Here is an 18,347-nt window from a genome sequence, read left to right on the forward strand (position 1 = left end):
TACACAATCGTAACTAACCCTAAGGTATACCCTAACGAAAAAACACCTCTAAACGCTAAACCGTACACAACCATAGAAAAACGTAAAAAAACCCAAAGCACAAAAACCTCTAAGCCCTGAAAACCTTAAACAGCAGAGAACCGTAACTAACCCTAACATATGCCATTAGCTCAAAAGCCATCTAAATACAAAGGAACCCTAAACCCTAACCAAACCGTAAAAAATCTAAGCAACGTAAGGCGCAAAGAAATTCTAAACCCTTAAGATCCAGAACCGAAAAAAATCGTAACAAACCCTAACCCTAACCCTAACCCTAAACCCTAACCCTAAACCCTAACCCTAACCCTAACCCTAACCAGTAATTGCTTAGGGTTAGGGTTAGGGTTTAGGGTTAGGGTTAGGGTTAGGGTTAGGGTCCAACAGTACGCCAAACGACTGGGTACATCCGTTCAGTTTGTCACCCTCAACTGTAAATATGTGTAGCTCTGGATTCATACACTTTTAAAGCGCGTTCCTTCGACGTACGAGTTTCTACCAAAGTACACAAAACGAAGCAAAAATGCCTGGGATATTTGACAGGCACTTGCGACCTCCCTTTAGAAAATGGACCGATCGTCGGGAAAATACTCTCCGTTTACCGAGCAGAATAAGCCTCAGAAGGTTGGTTCTACGAGTCTTAGACTGAAAGTCCTTGACATCTACTCACTACCTTCGCCATGTGTTTTGTCTGTTTCCATTTCGACACCGAGGGGGTACTGGGGTGTATGCATAGAGTTGAGCCCGCGCTCCAAAATTTAAAAAAAAATTATTGGAGCCAAAATCAAAAAGCTTCGGACAATGAAATACTCCTAGAGGAAATTCTAATCACAGAAAACGTGCCTGTCAAATTGGCGAAATGAAATAAATATGAACCCTCCACTCCCACAAGTGACCAAGACAGAACTTCTCCTTACTGTATGAATACAATATCAAGCAGGCAGGTGACGAGAATGGAGAAGAACATCGATCATGGGATTAGTAGTTGAGCCAATACCAAATTCTTTGAACTCACATCATAAGAGTTGTCTGGCAGATAGTAAGGACAATTACTAATCAGATCTTGGGAGTGAAAGGGTTTCATACATCGAGGTTGCACTGTCCGGTTTTAATGCCCGTATACTAGCACATGAGACATTTCTGCGATTTGATTGGCTTAGAGCAGTGGTGTTTCAGCTTAATTTAAGCCAAATACCTACATGTGAAAATTACAAACTAAACCCGGGTAGCGGTAGAGACGAATAACAGCATAATTTGTACCTGATGTTTGGCATGAATACCACTGGTGATATTTCAAAATTGCCTCAAATGCCACCGGCCTAACAGCTGGTGAGACTACGCATAACAATTTCGAAATATCACTGCAGGCATTTAGGTCAAATATCGCTAGAGATCATCCAATTACCTACACAAAGACAAAGGACAAAACCACACACTCCTTTGAATATAAATTTGGGCATCAGTCTTTATTTTCAACAACAATACCAATGAATGTGTCAAAACTTTTCTTGTCTACTCCATTCGGTTAGGCAGTATTGTTTAGAGGGGGAAAAAATCTCCAGTCATCACTGCCTGCACACATTCAACCTTGATGGTGGCACTTGATAGCTACATCACACCAGCACAGTTCCTGCCCTTGCATGTCAGCTGCTGCAACTGAAGAAAAGAGAGAATTTTGCTCATCTGTTGACACTGATAGAAACATGAAATTGCACAGCAAAAAGTATGACAATTCCTTAAGGCCAGAGCTAGCTTCACACTGAATTCCTGCACTTTTTGAAGCAATAATAACCAATCCAAAGTGTCTGAATGAAATTCAGCTGCAAAGGAGGAATGAATTAATGTCAAGGGTTGATGTGATAATGATGGACGGAGTTAAAAGTTTCTGATGGCTGTCATTTCCATAGCGCTGGTCGCAGGCCTGCGGCAGACTGTTGAGGTGGTAGCCCCAGGTGCCCAGAAGGCCTGCGCGCGTAGCGCAATGGTGATCATGGCCTGTCAGGGGAACGACAGCCTCTTGTGTGTTCAGTGGGGGAAATGTTACGTAGACGGGTAAATGGATGGTATAATCCAGAAATCTAGTAATGTCATTGACCATATTTACCTGCAGGCGAGGCGATGTGACAGCTCTTAATAACCCTTTCACTACCGCAAATGACCTGGAGAGAGAATTTTTCCTAACGATATAAATACAATATGAACAGGGTGAGTGCTGAGAATCCAGAACATCATCTCAATTTGGGGACCATTGGTTGATGCCATACTAAATTCTACCAAGGAACTACCATCATAAGGATTGTATGGTTGACAGTGAGGAGAGGTGCAAATTTGATCTGGGAGCTAAAGGGTTACACTCAAGTGGTAAGGGACGTACAGGTGCAATCTGGTTTGAAGGGAATTTCATTCCTGTGCAAGCCCTGTCATTTCAAATGGCTGACAGATAACAATAATAATATTATCTCGGAGTGGGTGATCAATCATTATTCTCACGGATTTGATTTTATGAATTGACTGACCTTTTTTTTTCCCAGGGAAGGATTCAATTTGTACTTCACTTGGTCCTTGTTTCCCCTACAGGCAGGAAAGCAGGAAAATTCACATTGACATTCAATTTACAGCCTCCTTTTAATGAAGCCTTTCACTCCCTCCCAAGATCTCCATAGTAATTCTCCTTACTGTCAGCCATACAGTTCTGGTGACGTTGGCTTGGAGAATTTTCTATTGGATCAGCTCAAGTTCCCTTCATTTCTATTTTTCTTTGATCTCATCACTTGTCTGCTTGATATTGCACATTGTATATTGTATATTGGATATTGGATATTGGATATTGGATATTGGATATTGTATTATCATTTCTACTATTATTAAATGAGATTGCTAAAAACATGAAATTTCTGCCAACAATGCCAATAGGCAGTGGAGAGAAGAGGTAGAGAGAGAGAGAGGCGATGGAATGGTCAGTGCAGGAGAGTGGAAGAAATGCTCACAAGTTGTAGCTGCAGAGGTGAAACTTTGAGGGGCTGTCGTTCCTAGACCGCTGGCCGGTTGGTGAGGGCAAACTGTTGAGGCCGGAGCCACAGGCTCCACCAGCGCTAGCGCGCGTCGCAAAGCGAGCAGCGGGGCTTGCCAGGGGAAAGGCAGGGCACTGTTTGTGCAGAGGTCAAGGAGGGACATAGACCAGCAGGTAGTAGAAGGATGTTTTTTCTTTCAATGGTCTGTTTTCAGTGGTGCACTTTGGGAACAATTGATTGTTATTCATACCTCAGTCACTGGGTGGATTTGCAGGTGCAGGTGCCTGTACAGGACTTGGTCCTTGGTTGGCCTAGAGGAAAGAAAAGCAGGGGTCAAAAATTAGCATTGACATTTTTGATTTGAAACATGTAATATCATCATTATTATTATTATTATTATTATTATTATTATTATTATTATTATTATTCAGATTGCATTTCATGCATTTAACCCCTGGCCAGTAATTCTGGAAATGAAGAAAGGAAAGCCTGCCCTCTTACCACAGGTAGAGGGTTGTTTTGGGCATCATCATTGCAAAACTGTTCTAATTTGTACTCCTAACGATATCAATACAGCATCAACAGGATGAGTGCTGAGAATCCAGAACATCATCTCAATTTGGGGACCATTGGTTGATGCCATACTAAATTCTACCAAGTAGCTACCATCAAAAGGATTGTATGGTTGACAGTGAGGAGAGGTGCAAATTTGATATGGGAGCTAAAGGGTTAACCCTTGAACTCCTGTTAGTGTTTGACACTATATAACTCCCTATAATATCCATACATTATTCAGCAAACAGGTGGTGAGAATCATCAGACATATCAGGCACAAGTGGTTACCTTGATATACATATATATATATATATAGCCACTTTCCCAGGCAAGGATTGGATTTGTACTTCACTGGAGGAATGTGCATGACTTGGTCCTCGGGCCGGGAGAAGTCACATGTCGATCACCTCTGGCAGTTTGAGGGTGAAATGAAATGAAATGGCACAGCAAGACACTGACTCTTTTGGCATGCAAAACACTCAAGCGGAGACCTCTCGGGTCTTTCTTTCTTTCTTTTTTTGGATGCCACCCACCGTGAGAGAGAGAGAGAGTAACCCTGATGCAGATCATCCGATGAATCAGTAGGTAGATGAAAGTTGTTTCTCACCAATTTAAAAAAGTTGTGTGCAAAATAAATACAGACATCAGTACAATATCTAGGAGGTACTTAGGTACACGATACATCATCATTTTTATTATTGGACGAATCTATTTAACAAACAGATATGAACGAACCATGAATTAACCCTTTAACTCCCAGATCAAACTTGTAATTCTTTTGACTGCCAACCATACAATTCTTATCATGTGAGTCCGGAGAATTTAGTATTAGATCCACTAATTATCCACAAAATCCACATTTTTCTCTCTTCTCGTCACCTAGATGGTCGATATTGTGTGGATGATGTAAGGAGAAACTCTGTGTCGGTCACTCACTTCTGTGTTGGTTGGAGTTGAAGGGTTAAATATAAAAGTTGCATTGCACTGTCTAACCCTAAGCAAGCAAAAAAAAAAAAACCCAACACATCAAGTGTCAACCCCAAGCAACTAGTTCCCACACAAAACTCTGAGGACATTCTTACAAAAAGTCTTAAAATCTCTTGCTTTAACCGGCCTTTGACTCCCAAGATCTGATTGGCTGCCACATAATTGTAAATAAGTGACAAGAATTTGGTGTTAGATCAAGATCACCACTTCTACTCGATAAGGTTGAGTTTTCTCCTGACCTGTCTGCCAGATAATGTTTAGATATTAATTACAGGGAGAAGTTACATGTGAATCACTCTTGGGAGTCAAAAAAGGGTTAAAGCCTCAGAATTGGCCAAGGAAGAACCTTCCCAGATTTCTACATCTAGTTAGCAGCCCATGCAGCTAGCTAGCTAGCTAGCCTCTACAATCTACACTTGTAAAGAATTGAGAAAATTTAAACAAGCTGGCCAAACCAGTAATCTCAATACTCACTCGTAAAGAAAGAATCGAGAGATTTCAACAAGGTGGCCAAACCCAAAAGAAAAGGTTCATTGCACTTGCATTATTTTCATGCTCATGCAGACAACATTCAGACAACCTGTGTCGGTGAAACAAAACACTTTGGACTTTCGTCAAGGAGTAAGTGACGCGTTTTCAAAAAAACTGATAACAATTTCAACCTTCCACTTCTACCATCCGACACTGCACCCCGAATGTCAAATATAAAATCAACTGGGAACTGGAAATCTGCAAATTCTTCATCTGGCAACGGCCATAGCAGAATCACTTGGATTGGAGACTCAGTGTCTTACTCTTCAGTAACTACCAGTGAGTGTCTGGGCTGAGGGGGGAAAAAAAAAAAAGAAAAGAGGATCGGAGAGCCACATTACTTCTCACTACAGCGAGAAAGTCAAATGGTCTGCAAAGGCTTCGAACAAAGAGCAGAGTGCCATCGGCATGACTTTATTCAGCAACCAGAACGCAAATTATTGTTTCTGAACTGTTACCACGATCGATCTTGTATTTTTTCACGACAAAAGAGGTCCCTTTGGATGCCGTGTCAATGTTCCATTCACTTACAGTGAGAGCATTTGACTTATCAGCAGTTAGAATATATGGCATGGCAGATTGTAACTCTGTCATAATAGATAATAGATGATAGCTGACTTACCGGAGCTGAGCTGCTCTCTCTCAGGCTCGATCAACCCAAAGACGACTATCCCTCCGACCGGAACCCATGCTATCATAGCAGCTACATCACGGTGCCCGGTACCGACGACAGTCGTGCCGTTTATAGCTACTATACGATCTCCGACGCAGATCCCGGGAGCTTCGTGCGCAATGCTTCCTGGATCGATACCTTCGATGAGTGCACAACCCGAACTATCATTTGTTATGTGAAGACCCAAGGATGGGCCTGCTTTAGACACTGTCACAGTTTTGCGTTCTCCTTTAACAGGTGCAGACGTGAAGCCATCAGCTCCAGTTTGCCCTCCGAGTAACCCTTCCGTGACCATTCCGCATGCAGTTAGCGTGGACATAAGACAAGATCTGATGGAAAGAAATGTAAATTCTCAGGTCAACTCAATTCAGATAATGTATACAGCCACTAGAGAGTCTCGAAATAAGTGCTCTCCTCGCCCAACGAATCATTCTTTGCACAGGGTTACCTTGAACACAGCAACATCGCAACTTCGAAACCTCGGGGATGGAAGGTGTGTGATGCCACATTCCCACTGCCTCCGATTTCGTGGAGGCGAAACGAAAAGACATGTCTGTCTAGCTCGCAGGGCTAGCTAGTCGAGTCACCTAATGCGCGTGCGCGCGCGCCTTGGGGAGGGGGGGAGGGGGGAGGGGGGGGACATTTGGCGCTAGGCCGAGATGGCCGGCCAACTAGCCAATCAAATAATAATAAATAAAATCATCATAAGCTTTATTTACGTGTCAAATAAGATAGCAGTTTCCCACTAGGTAAGCACACCTAAACTAAACTCGTCTGATCTATATAAAACTATGCGTTAAAAATTTATTGGAATATGATAAAAGAGCTCTTCCCATATAAAACTACCCTACCCCGAAAATAGTAGACCCCACGTTTATAATACCCCACCCTGTATAATAAGATGATAACCTTCATATGATGAGATAATAAGATGATAATAATTACAATAATATGATCTTGATAGTATTTAAAATATTTAAGATTGACGTTCTTGTACCCTCTCTACTTTTCTAGAATCACTAGCTTTGCAACAATTCCATACAGTACCACAGTAAGTTAAATAAGGCAGAAGAGCAGCCTTAAAAAGTTGTAATTTAGCCTTGGCTGGGATTAACTTCCTTAATCTATTAGTTACACCCAGCCTTTGACTGCTTCCTTTTTTTTTCTTTTTTTTTTTAATTTTTTTTTTTTTTTTTTAACAGATGTTACTCACGCGATCAGAAAAATGTAAATTATCATCAATATTTACACCCAATAACTTAGAATAGAATTATATGATTTAATGGCTGTTCCGTTAACATTTAGCTCTAACTGTTCATCATTTAGTCTACCTCCTTTCGATATCATTGATCCATATTTATCAAAGTTCCCTTTGAACCGTCACATGTTTCGACGCGCGAGCTGTGGGCAAATAATTAATTCGTGTGCGGGCAAGTCCGAATCGGCCCGGACGTGCGTGGGCAAGTTTGAATCGGGGAAAAATCACCATTCGTGGCCGGTTTTTGCCTGTCGGGTGTATTGCTTTTGTGACGGACGGCTTCAAATGAAATAATTCCGGGTGCAAAAAAAAAAACAAAAACAAAATCAAAACAAGAAAACAAGAAAACAAGAAAGCGAGAAAACAGGACAGGACCGAACAGAACAGCAAAAGCCAGACAAATTCAAATTCACACACTTTTTATTATTTATCTGACAGCTAGAAATCTCTCTGGCGGCTTCCAAAAGTCCAACAACAATAGCGAAGAAAAGGGATCTTCTTAGAGTTCTCGTTCTGTTTTTTTTTTTTCTCCTCTTTGTCCTTTTGCTTTGTCCTTTTTTTTTTTTTGAGGTCAGGATCCCCGCTCCCCGCCCATGACTGCCTTGTGTATCTCGCGCACGCTGGTCAGCAGTCGCATGGCGTAGGGACTGCCTTTGGCAGCAGCCACCTTCACAGCGACTAGCGACTCTCTCGACTCCACCCACTGCTCACCGTCCAAGTCTGGGGCATAGTTAGAACCTCCGGTGTGCCTGTACCATAGAAGGAGGGCTTGGCCTTCCGGCAGGAAAGCTTGAACACGCCCCAGGAAAATCGAAGGCTTCTGTAGGGTGCTGTCCTCGGCCACGAGTCCCACAAAGTCGCCCACGTCGATCTCCGGCTCCGAGATCTCTGGCAGCTGGAGAGACCTGGTCATGGGCCCGGCCACAAGCTCCTCTTCTTCGGCCTTGCGCCTGGCCAGATCTAATGCCGGGGTCTTCTTCTGGTTTGCCGTGCGTCGGTCGTAAGTGTGCTGGGCCTGCTCTCGGGAGTGCCGGAGACAAGCAGCAAGGCTGTCTTTCATCTGATCGTCGCATCCGCTGCAGATAGACAGAGGGAGAACGACAAAAAGAAAAACGTATCAAACGGTTATCAGCGATGTGGCTATGCCGGCGTTTTAAAGCAACAGATTCCAAAATTCGCGGGGAACGAACGAAGGAAGGAAGGAAGGAAGGACGTGACTTGCAGTTCAATAGCCATGTCGACCTACCTCTGGGAATATGCCCAGGTCACGAAAGATGACCTTAGTCCGCATACCGCCACCTTGCTTCCGGTCAGGAGTTCGAACATTTTCTGTAAACGTGTTGTGAACGACGTGCTCGAGTACGGTGCACCCTTGGAATTCTGAAATGAAATAGGTCAGAGTCAAAATGATCTGCTGCTGCACAGCAGTGGGCCCAGTTGTTCAAAGGCCGATTAGCTCTAACCCAGGGTTAAATTTTAATCCAGCTTTCTTTATTTCTTTGTTCAGAAGTCTTTTGGGGAAAGTCTTCACTATTCTTTTTAGAACATGCAATGATCAAATTGCAAGCAAAAAGATTTGAACTGAATTTTCTCTTAAAGTTTTCAGACCTGAAATCAAATTTCACACTAACCCTGGGTTACCTTAACCCAGCTTTGAACAACCAGGGCCTGTGGTGACTGTGACCCACGGCCAGTGTTTTCAAAGAGTCCTCTTCGGCCCAAAAATTCCTAACCAGTTAGCTAGTTTCAAGCGAGTGCTACTTCACCCGGCGACGGCATGAGTTGGACAATTTTGCCTTGCCGAGCCCGGCAATTTTAGCCCGCGCTAGCTAGCTGGCTATAAGACGGGGAACCCTATACTTACCAGAAACAGGTAGTTGCTGCACAGCGTCGGATTAAGCACCTTTCTGAATTCTGATACAAACTGTATGAACAGCCTGCAGAGTTGGCTGTCTGCCTGCGGGGAGAGAGAGAGAGAGAGAGAGAGAGAGAGAGAGAGAGAGAGAGAGACTGTTATTAAAGTGTGCTCAGAACTCTTGTTAATTTCCGTACTCTGCTCGTGTCAGTCGTTCAGTCGTGACAAGAATTACCTGTATGGGAATAGTTTCAGGCCCGCTCTGCTTGCAGGTTTTGAACCTTCCGAGGTGTAGCACGATGCCGTCGCCATCTGTCTTGATCAAGGCCACGTTTCTGTCACGATAGTGCGCTTTCTGAAACGGTTCTTCCAGTTGGCTTTCCAAGACCAACTCCATCGTCCTGATTTCTAGGCCCCTGCTGGGCGGGAGGTGGGTGTACAGTGACAAAAGCAGCAGGTCGCGGGCCTCCTGAGCGCGTTGCTGTCTGCCCTTGGCCAATTCAAACCGGCACCGCTGGGCTTCCCTAGCTAGGAGGACTTGTTCCCTTAAGAGAAAGCGGGGACCAGTGTTCTTTAATATCTTTAGAAACGATTCATTCCTACAAATTGAAACTGTACTTCTTGCATTTATTTTCAAGCATTTCAACTCTGAATGCAGTCGTCTACTCAAAAGGGCAGGCAGGCAGGCAGGCAGGCAGGCAGGCAGGCAGGCAGGCAGGCAGGCAGGACTGTAGACCTCGAGGACAAGCGTTCACAAAACACGATTCTGACTATTTTTAAATTTTTTACCTTTTCCCGATTGATCATCCAAGATGTTTAAAAGACAGACACGTTTTGTTTCCGTTTTGTTTCCGTTTTGTTTTGTTTCTGTTTTGTTTTACACTAACTAACTAGCACACTTACCAATCCAGCCACTTGCTTTGCGCTTTGAGATCTTCGACTGCGGTCGCCCTCTCCAGATCCCCCTGCTTCTGAAGTACAGTGGCCGTTCTTCTGAGCTGGGAGATAATGCGGATACCTTCGAATTGTGGCCCCAATCCCCGATAGCAATACTTCAGTGGGTACAGCAGACTGCTCGCGTGCACGCTTAGGGTCGCAGGACTCAAGTTCCTCTCCTCCTGATGTAGAGACGAGATGGCAACGTGTCGTAAATGTCTTTTAGCAGGTCAAATGATAATCTACAATCATCTGTCGTTGTCGTTGCAACGTGCAACGTTCTAAAACAACCTCGATACCCACCTTCAGATAGTCTAGGTATCCTTCGATAAGATCCCCGCGATGGAAGTCTTGGACTGAAGGCGACTCTCCGGGCCGGATTCGCTGAACGTATCCAAGATAACCTACAATATACAATATACAATATACAATATTTATTTGCCATATACGACATTTACACATGGAAAAAAAAAAAAAAATGAAGAAAATTGATGACAGAAAATAAATGGCGAGAAAACCTGAAAGAAACCACGAGGCTTATAACAAGTCAGGCTTTCTCACTTAAAATAACTAATCTTATATTAGAATTACAATATGGACTTATGGTAATTAACTTTGACCGCGCACACGTACACACACACACACACACGCACACGCATATTAAGTAAGTTAGTTAAGAATTACTGCCTTACAGAAGCTAATACTTAGAGAGAAGAAATTCCTTAAGCTTTCTTTTAAAAAAAGGGGAGGAGGGAGAACTGGTTATGTCAGAATTTAACGAATTATAAAAGTTTGGACCTTGAAAGTAAATTGAAAACTTCCTGGTGTTCGTTCTGCACAGTGGCAAACGGAAGGACTGAGCATTCCTAGTATTATAATTGTGGATTTGACTATTCAGTAAAAAAAAGTTATTGAATTTGGAAGGGAGTGTAGAGTTCTCGAATGAAAACATAAAAGTACCTAATTGAAACGAATGGATATCATGAAATTTTAAGAGTTTAAGTTCCTTTAAAATAGGGCCAGTATGGGCAATGTATGTAGAATTGCTTACTATTCTTAACGCACGTTTCTGTAAGGTTACAATTCTTTGAAGGTTTGACTTATAGGTACCAGCCCAAGCTGAATTGCAATAATACAAATATGGAAGGATCATAGAATTGTATAAAGTACGAAGGGAGTGAGTAGAGAGAAAAAACCTAGATTTATGAATAATACCTATAGATTTGGATAATTTATTTGCTGTTAAGGATATATGCGATTTCCAGGTCAAATTGTCATCTAATAAAACACCCAAAAACATGGTCTCAGAAACACGAAGAATAGGCTGCTCGTTTATGAAAACTTGAAATTCAAAGGATTGCTTCTTTTGCCAAGGCTTGAATACCATAAAATTAGTCTTGGCTAAATTCAAGGAGAGCCGCTTTGCTGCAAACCAGGTTGACAATTTGTTTAATTCTCTATTTAATGTGTTAATTAGGTAAACAGGGTCATTATGGGAGATAAATAAGTTTGTATCATCAGCAAGCAAGATTGCATCAAGCAGGGAAGCATTGTTCAAATCATTAACATACAGGATAAAAAATAAGGGACCAAGAATAGAACCTTGAGGCACCCCACAGGGAATCCCCTGTGGGGCAGATCTAACGTTATTAACCTGAGGATAGATGGCCGAGAAACATGAAAAGAGGACCAGAAAATTGGAGCGCGTTCCATTCCTCTGTTTGCTTATCTGGTTTGCCTTTCTTTCTCTTCTTTTGTTTTTTTTGTTTTTTTTGTTTTTTTGTTTTTTTGTTTTTTTTTGTGTGCTCCATCACCGAAAATGCCACGAGCGATGCAACTAGCAAATAATGTAAAATGCGGAGCCGCCATACTCACACAGGATGCGTTCCAAGGCTTTGTCGAACGTGCTCGCGGCGAGCATCTGTCCGTGCCTCTCCAGCGCATGAGGCCTTGTGAAAAAAGACTTGGTCTCCTGCATGAACCATTGCAGATCTGGTGGGAGATCTGTGAGGCGCAGCGCGTAGGCCGACCTCTTGGGAGGAAGGGGGGCTACGGGAACCTGCTGTGGGGTTTCCTCGGCACGATCATGCCCTGGCTTCTCCTCACGATCGGGTGTGCTCGTTGTGACGGGTGGCGGTATTTCCAGCCGTGCGGCGGGCATGGGTTGACCGTGATGAGATGTGGCCGCCTTCGGGAACCTTTGCAGATGTGGTGGGAAGTCTGTAAGAGGCGGCACGTGATGCGCCACCCTCTTCGGAGGCTGTGGTAAGGTTTCCTCCACACGATCGTCTCCGTGCTGCTGGTCGTCGTGGGCGTGGGGTATGCCGGTGGTGACGGGCGGCGCTAGTTGCGGCCTTGTTGCCGCGAGCACGTGTTGACCGTGGTGACGTGCGGTTTTCTCCCTGGACCTTTTCAGCTTCGGCGGGAGATCTGTGAGACGCGGCACGTGATAGGCCGCCCTCTTCGGAGAAAGGGCGGCTACGGGAGGCTGTCGTGGTGCTTCCTCTGCGCCACCACCTGGTTGAAGCTGCTCGTCACCGTCGTCGTCGGATACTACTGCGCTTATTGCAACGGGTGGCGGTTGTTGAGATGCGGTCTTCTTCCTGGACCTTTGCTTAGGGTTTGCGGGCGGGAGATCTGTTAGACGCGGCGCGTGGGATGCCCTCTTGGGAGAGAGGGCGGCCACGGGAGGCTCTTGTGGGGCTTCGTCTCCACCATCGTCTTCTCCGCGCTCCTCGTCGTCCGATACTAGGTTTATTGCAACGGGTGGCGGTGATTCTGGCCTTGCTGCGGGCGTGGGCTCGCCGGCGGGATCAGTTTCTTCCTGGTCGCTAGAGTCGAGAGAACAACTATCCATGGATTCGGCCGACGGGCTCGGATAGCGGGGGCTGTCGTCGCCGTCGACCGAGCAGTCAGCGTAGCTTTGATCTTCACCTCCCCCCTCGATATCGCTCATCGTGTCAGTATTCCACAACAGTCACACGCTTACCAAATTCCACTTTCAAAAGAAAAAAATTTAAAAAAAAAAAAAAAAATTAAAAAAAAAAATAGATGAAATAAGATGAACACGAATTAAAACAGAACAAAAAGACTTTGCGATGTTGTCTAGGTACTACCATCACTGATGCTTACGGCCACCTAAAAATCGAATTCGTGAGATCTCGAGACGCGGTTAACGAGGCGTTTGGGTCGAGATTGAACATTAACCAAGCCAGACCAGACCAGAGTTGACCGTTGACGCGAATGTCTCGTCTTGCGAGTAAAGCAGGGTCAATCCAAAAAAGAAAAAAAAAAAAAAAAAACAGCAAACAAAAAGACAAAAACTGGGTACGGTACAGACGATACAAACGGCGTTCAAGCACAAAAGTTTCGGTACAACAAAACGACAAGAATTTGCTGGCTGGGTGTTCACTCGCATCTGAGACAATTTTGGCCTTTACATCTCGAATCCATTGAAAATTCCGACAAATGCCACAAGAAAGATCAGTTTGCATACTCTCGCCCAATGCTGATAAAACGGAGTTACAGAGCCGGTAACTCACCTATCGGTCCCGCCTGTGCCCTGGGCTTCGACAAAGGAAAATGCGAGCGTTAGGGACGCCAAACTCGCTTTTGGCATATGCGCGCGGTGACGCTGAAAGGTCCGATCCGAGACGATTTTGGCCTTTAAATCTCGAATCCATCGAAAATTCCGACAAATGCCACAAGAAAGATCAGTTTGCATACTTTCTCTCAATGATGAAAAACGCAGTTACAGAGCCGGTAACTCACCTGTCGGTCCCGCCTGTGCCCTGGGCTTCGATCAACGAAAATGCGACCGTTGGGGACGCCAAACTCGCTTTTGGCATATGGGCGCGGTGACGCTGAAAGGTCCGATTACAAAACCAAACAGACAAGTGTAAACAAACAGACAAGCATTGCAACTATGTTCGTATCTACGATCACTCTGAGTAACGACCAAATTAACCGACAATCGATTCAATAAAAACGAGCCATCTGCTCCATGTGGATTGTGCTACCTTATTAGGCGTAGACATTGACAGCAAATTGTCATTTAATGAACATGTTGAGAAAGTATGTAAAAAGTTGGCCTCTAGAATCGCAATATTGCGTAAGATCCGAGCGTGTCTACCCCTTAAACAGCGACTTCAGTTTTATAATAGCATTATTCGCCCCGTTATGTCTTACGCTAACGTTGTTTGGGCAAATTGCGATAAAGAGCGGCACGCGTTATTTGTCATGCCGATCGCATGACACCATCAGTTGCTTTGTTTAACAAGCTAGGTTGGATCCCGTTTTATGAGCAACCTAAGATTGATAGATGCACAATAATGTATAAGCGAATTAATGGGACTTTGCCGAATTATCTAAATGAACAGGAGGACGCTCTTTCGCTGTTTCGGCAACAAGACTGTGGAACAGTACACCAATTGAAATTAGGAAACTAAATTCTGTAGCATGTTTTAAAAAGAACATGTTTGCCAATATTTTTAAGGAACAACAACTTTTGCATCATTTCGTAATTTAATAATTTATTTTTTATCTTATAATTGAATCCTGTCATATTTTATATTTTAACTGTATATATATATATTTTAGCTTACAGTATTTTAGATTGTAAATAGTTGTGAGGGCCACAAGTTTATTAGCCTTTGGCTATTAAGTGCCACCCTCTTTAAATAAAGGCTTTATTATTATTATTATTATTATTATTATTATTATGTCTTTACCACTAAGTGACGCCGACACGAGTCGCGCCGCAGCGCACCTCTAGCACAAATAATAATAATAATAATAATAATAATAATAGCGTATGTCTGTTTGTGGTTATAATAATCATCTTTATTGAGGAAACTTTCAGAAAAAAAGATATGGTTTTCAAAGAGGACCTCAAAACTAGATATATCTAGTAAAAACAACAACTACTCACTACCTTCGCCATCTCTTTTGTCTGTTTCCATTTCGACACCGAGGGGGTACTGGGGTTGAGCCCGCGCTCCAAAATTTAAAAAAAAATTATTGGAGCCAAAATCAAAAAGCTTCGGACAATGAAATACTCCTAGAGGAAATTCAAATCACAGAAAACGTGCCTGTCAAATTGGCGAAATGAAATAAAGGCCACAGGTCAAAACCCAGTAGAATGATGAACCCTCCACTCCCACAAGTGACCAAGACAGAACTTCTCCTTACAGTATGAATACAATATCAAGCAGGCAGGTGACGAGAATGGAGAAGAACATCGATCGTGGGATTAGTAGTTGAGCCAATACCAAATTCTTTGAACTCACATCGTAAGAGTTGTCTGGCAGATAGTAAGGACAATTACTAATCAGATCTTGGGAGTGAAAGGGTTTCATACATCGAGGTTGCACTGTCCGGTTTTAATGCCCGTATACTAGCACATGAGACATTTCTGCGATTTGATTGGCTTAGAGCAGTGGTGTTTCAGCTTAATTTAAGCCAAATACCTACATGTGAAAATTACAAACTAAACCCGGGTAGCGGTAGAGACGAATAACAGCATAATTTGTACCTGATGTTTGGCATGAATACCACTGGCGATATTTCAAAATTGCCTCAAATGCCACCGGCCTAACAGCTGGTGAGACTACGCATAACAATTTCGAAATATCACTGCAGGCATTTAGGTCAAATATCACTAGAGATCATCCAATTACCTACACAAAGACAAAGGACAAAACCACACACTCCTTTGAATATAAATTTGGGCACCAGTCTTTATTTTCAACAACAATACCAATGAATGTGTCAAAACTTTTCTTGTCTACTCCATTCGGTTAGGCAGTATTGTTTAGAGGGGGAAAAAATCTCCAGTCATCACTGCCTGCACACATTCAACCTTGATGGTGGCACTTGATAGCTACATCACACCAGCACAGTTCCTGCCCTTGCATGTCAGCTGCTGCAACTGAAGAAAAGAGAGAATTTTGCTCATCTGTTGACACTGATAGAAACATGAAATTGCACAGCAAAAAGTATGAAAATTCCTTAAAGCCCCAGCTAGCTTCACACTGAACTCCTGCACTTTTTGAAGCAATAATAACCAATCCAAAGTGTCTGAATGAAATTCAGCTGCAAAGGAGGAATGAATTAATGTCAAGGGTTCCTGTCATTTTTTTAAAGCATGGCCTCACAAACTTTTTCCGTTGGCTCCACCAATAAAAAACATTTAGGGAAAGTCAAATAATCAATACCACAACTAGTACTTAAATACTAAGTTAGCAATTGACTGAGACACCATTAGCACCACCATAAAAAAATGTAAGAACCCTCAACTGGCTGAAACTTGCATCATTCAGTTGCATACTATTCTTCCCATATACTGACTAAGTATTCTTTGGCAGTACTTACTTGTATTTTCCAGCTGGAGGTAACTGCTATGTCTAGGCACAATTCTTTTCTGGCCCCTCTTGGCTGATTGGAGTTTGCCTGCTCCAGTTGACTGTTATTTTCTGTAAAACAGAATAATATACATAAGGACCCAGGCATGAAGTGCAGAAACCTTCCTTGGAAACCTTGGAAACAACACAATGTTTTTAATTGCTCAGATCAAAACCAAAAAATTTTACTGTTTGTTAAAAACAATGTTATGCAATGTTAAATGTTACATAATGTTAAAAACATCAAGGCCAAAAGTAATTCTGAACACAAAATTTAATAAATTTGACAGCTGTGAAGTATATAGCATTGCTTATGAATGAGACAAGAACGTGCTTTTAAATTTCCATCATACCTGAATAATGTCTGCGTAAAAATTGAGCTCAAATGTAGTATTTTTAACTTATAAATCTACTCCTAGTAAGTGGCCCTGGCAAACTATCTTTACATGTCACTGCCAATAAAATAACCCTCCATCTTCATAAAGATCTAAGTAGGCTCTTAAGGCCTTCCTGTCATTTTTTCAAAGCATGGCCTCACAAACTTTTTCCGTTGGCTCCACCAATAAAAAACATTTAGGGAAAGTCAAATAATCAATACCACAACTAGTACTTAAATACTAAGTTAGCAATTGACTGAGACACCATTAGCACCACCATAAAAAAATGTAAGAACCCTCAACTGGCTGAAACTTGCATCATTCAGTTGCATACTATTCTTCCCATATACTGACTAAGTATTCTTTGGCAGTACTTACTTGTATTTTCCAGCTGGAGGTAACAGCTATGTCTAAGCACAATTCTTTTCTGGCCCCTCTTGGCTGATTGGAGTTTGCCTGCTCCAGTTGACTGTTATTTTCTGTAAAACAGAATAATATACATGAGGACCCAGGCATGAAGTGAAGAAACCTTCCTTGGAAACCTTGGAAACAACACAATGTTTTTAATTGCTCAGATCAAAACCAAAAAATTTTACTGTTTGTTAAAAACAATGTTATGCAATGTTAAATGTTACATAATGTTAAAAACATCAAGGCCAAAAGTAATTCTGAACACAAAATTTAATAAATTTGACAGCTGTGAAGTATATAGCATTGCTTATGAATGAGACAAGAACGTGCTTTTAAATTTCCATCATACCTGAATAATGTCTGCGTAAAAATTGAGCTCAAATGTAGTATTTTTAACTTATAAATCTACTCCTAGTAAGTGGCCCTGGCAAACTATCTTTACATGTCACTGCCAATAAAATAACCCTCCATCTTCATAAAGATCTAAGTAGGCTCTTAAGGCCTTCCTGTCATTTTTTTAAAGCATGGCCTCACAAACTTTTTCCGTTGGCTCCACCAATAAAAAAGCATTTAGGGAAAGTCAAATAATCAATACCACAACTAGTACTTAAATACTAAGTTAGCAATTGACTGAGACACCATTAGCACCACCATAAAAAAATGTAAGAACCCTCAACTGGCTGAAACTTGCATCATTCAGTTGCATACTATTCTTCCCATATACTGACTAAGTATTCTTTGGCAGTACTTACTTGTATTTTCCAGCTGGAGGTAACTGCTATGTCTAGGCACAATTCTTTTCTGGCCCCTCTTGGCTGATTGGAGTTTGCCTGCTCCAGTTGACTGTTATTTTCTGTAAAACAGAATAATATACATAAGGACCCAGGCATGAAGTGAAGAAACCTTCCTTGGAAACCTTGGAAACAACACAATGTTTTTAATGGCTCAGATCAAAACCAAAAAATTTTACTGTTTGTTAAAAACAATGTCATGCAATGTTAAATGTTACATAATGTTAAAAATATCAAGGCCAAAAGTAATTCTGAACACAAAATTTAATAAATTTGACAGCTGTGAAGTATATAGCATTGCTTATGAATGAGACAAGAACGTGCTTTTAAATTTCCATCATACCTGAATAATGTCTGCGTAAAAATGGAGCTCAAATGTAGTATTTTTAACTTATAAATCTACTCCTAGTAAGTGGCCCTGGCAAACTATCTTTACATGTCACTGCCAATAAAATAACCCTCCATCTTCATAAAGATCTAAGTAGGCTCTTAAGGCCTTCCTGTCATTTTTTTAAAGCATGGCCT

At 42.3% G+C, this 18,347-nt stretch overlaps 2 protein-coding genes and 1 long non-coding RNA gene across 15 annotated transcripts; all 3 read right to left on the minus strand.

Moving 5' to 3' along the window:
* Positions 1 to 1,475: 1,475 nt before the first annotated feature.
* On the minus strand, positions 1,476 to 6,385 carry LOC149043308 (PDZ domain-containing protein GIPC3-like). Of its 13 annotated transcripts, none has more exons than XR_016188791.1 (7): positions 6,242 to 6,385; positions 5,743 to 6,122; positions 3,891 to 5,412; positions 3,298 to 3,358; positions 2,553 to 2,607; positions 2,141 to 2,195; positions 1,476 to 1,692 (listed from the first exon to the last, which is right to left on the minus strand). XR_016188791.1 is itself a non-coding variant. In XM_089213550.1 (3 exons), the coding sequence occupies exons 1-3, from the start codon at positions 6,256 to 6,258 to the stop codon at positions 3,303 to 3,305; spliced, it is 453 nt and encodes a 150-aa protein (XP_089069676.1). In that variant the 5' UTR covers positions 6,259 to 6,385; the 3' UTR covers positions 3,297 to 3,302. The 13 variants fall into 13 exon arrangements, 1 of the variants encoding a protein (XP_089069676.1); XR_016188790.1 differs by having other exon boundaries at positions 2,141 to 2,213; XR_016188783.1 differs by lacking the exon at positions 3,891 to 5,412.
* Positions 6,386 to 7,597: 1,212 nt separating this feature from the next.
* LOC149043309 (uncharacterized) lies at positions 7,598 to 12,861 on the minus strand. Its single transcript, XM_089213548.1, has 7 exons — positions 11,718 to 12,861; positions 10,146 to 10,246; positions 9,810 to 10,024; positions 9,142 to 9,451; positions 8,916 to 9,008; positions 8,298 to 8,431; positions 7,598 to 8,127 (listed from the first exon to the last, which is right to left on the minus strand). The coding sequence occupies exons 1-7, from the start codon at positions 12,796 to 12,798 to the stop codon at positions 7,623 to 7,625; spliced, it is 2,439 nt and encodes an 812-aa protein (XP_089069674.1). The 5' UTR covers positions 12,799 to 12,861; the 3' UTR covers positions 7,598 to 7,622.
* A 2,693-nt stretch (positions 12,862 to 15,554) lies between these two features.
* Positions 15,555 to 17,889, minus strand: LOC149043310 (uncharacterized). The gene is made up of 4 exons (XR_016188794.1): positions 17,784 to 17,889; positions 16,999 to 17,099; positions 16,215 to 16,315; positions 15,555 to 15,771 (listed from the first exon to the last, which is right to left on the minus strand). It is a non-coding gene; the product is annotated as an uncharacterized LOC149043310 (long non-coding RNA).
* Positions 17,890 to 18,347: the final 458 nt, after the last annotated feature.

Source organism: Pocillopora damicornis, chromosome 7 (assembly GCF_964200805.1).
Source record: "Pocillopora damicornis chromosome 7, jaPocDami1.2, whole genome shotgun sequence".
NCBI lineage: Eukaryota > Metazoa > Cnidaria > Anthozoa > Scleractinia > Pocilloporidae > Pocillopora > Pocillopora damicornis.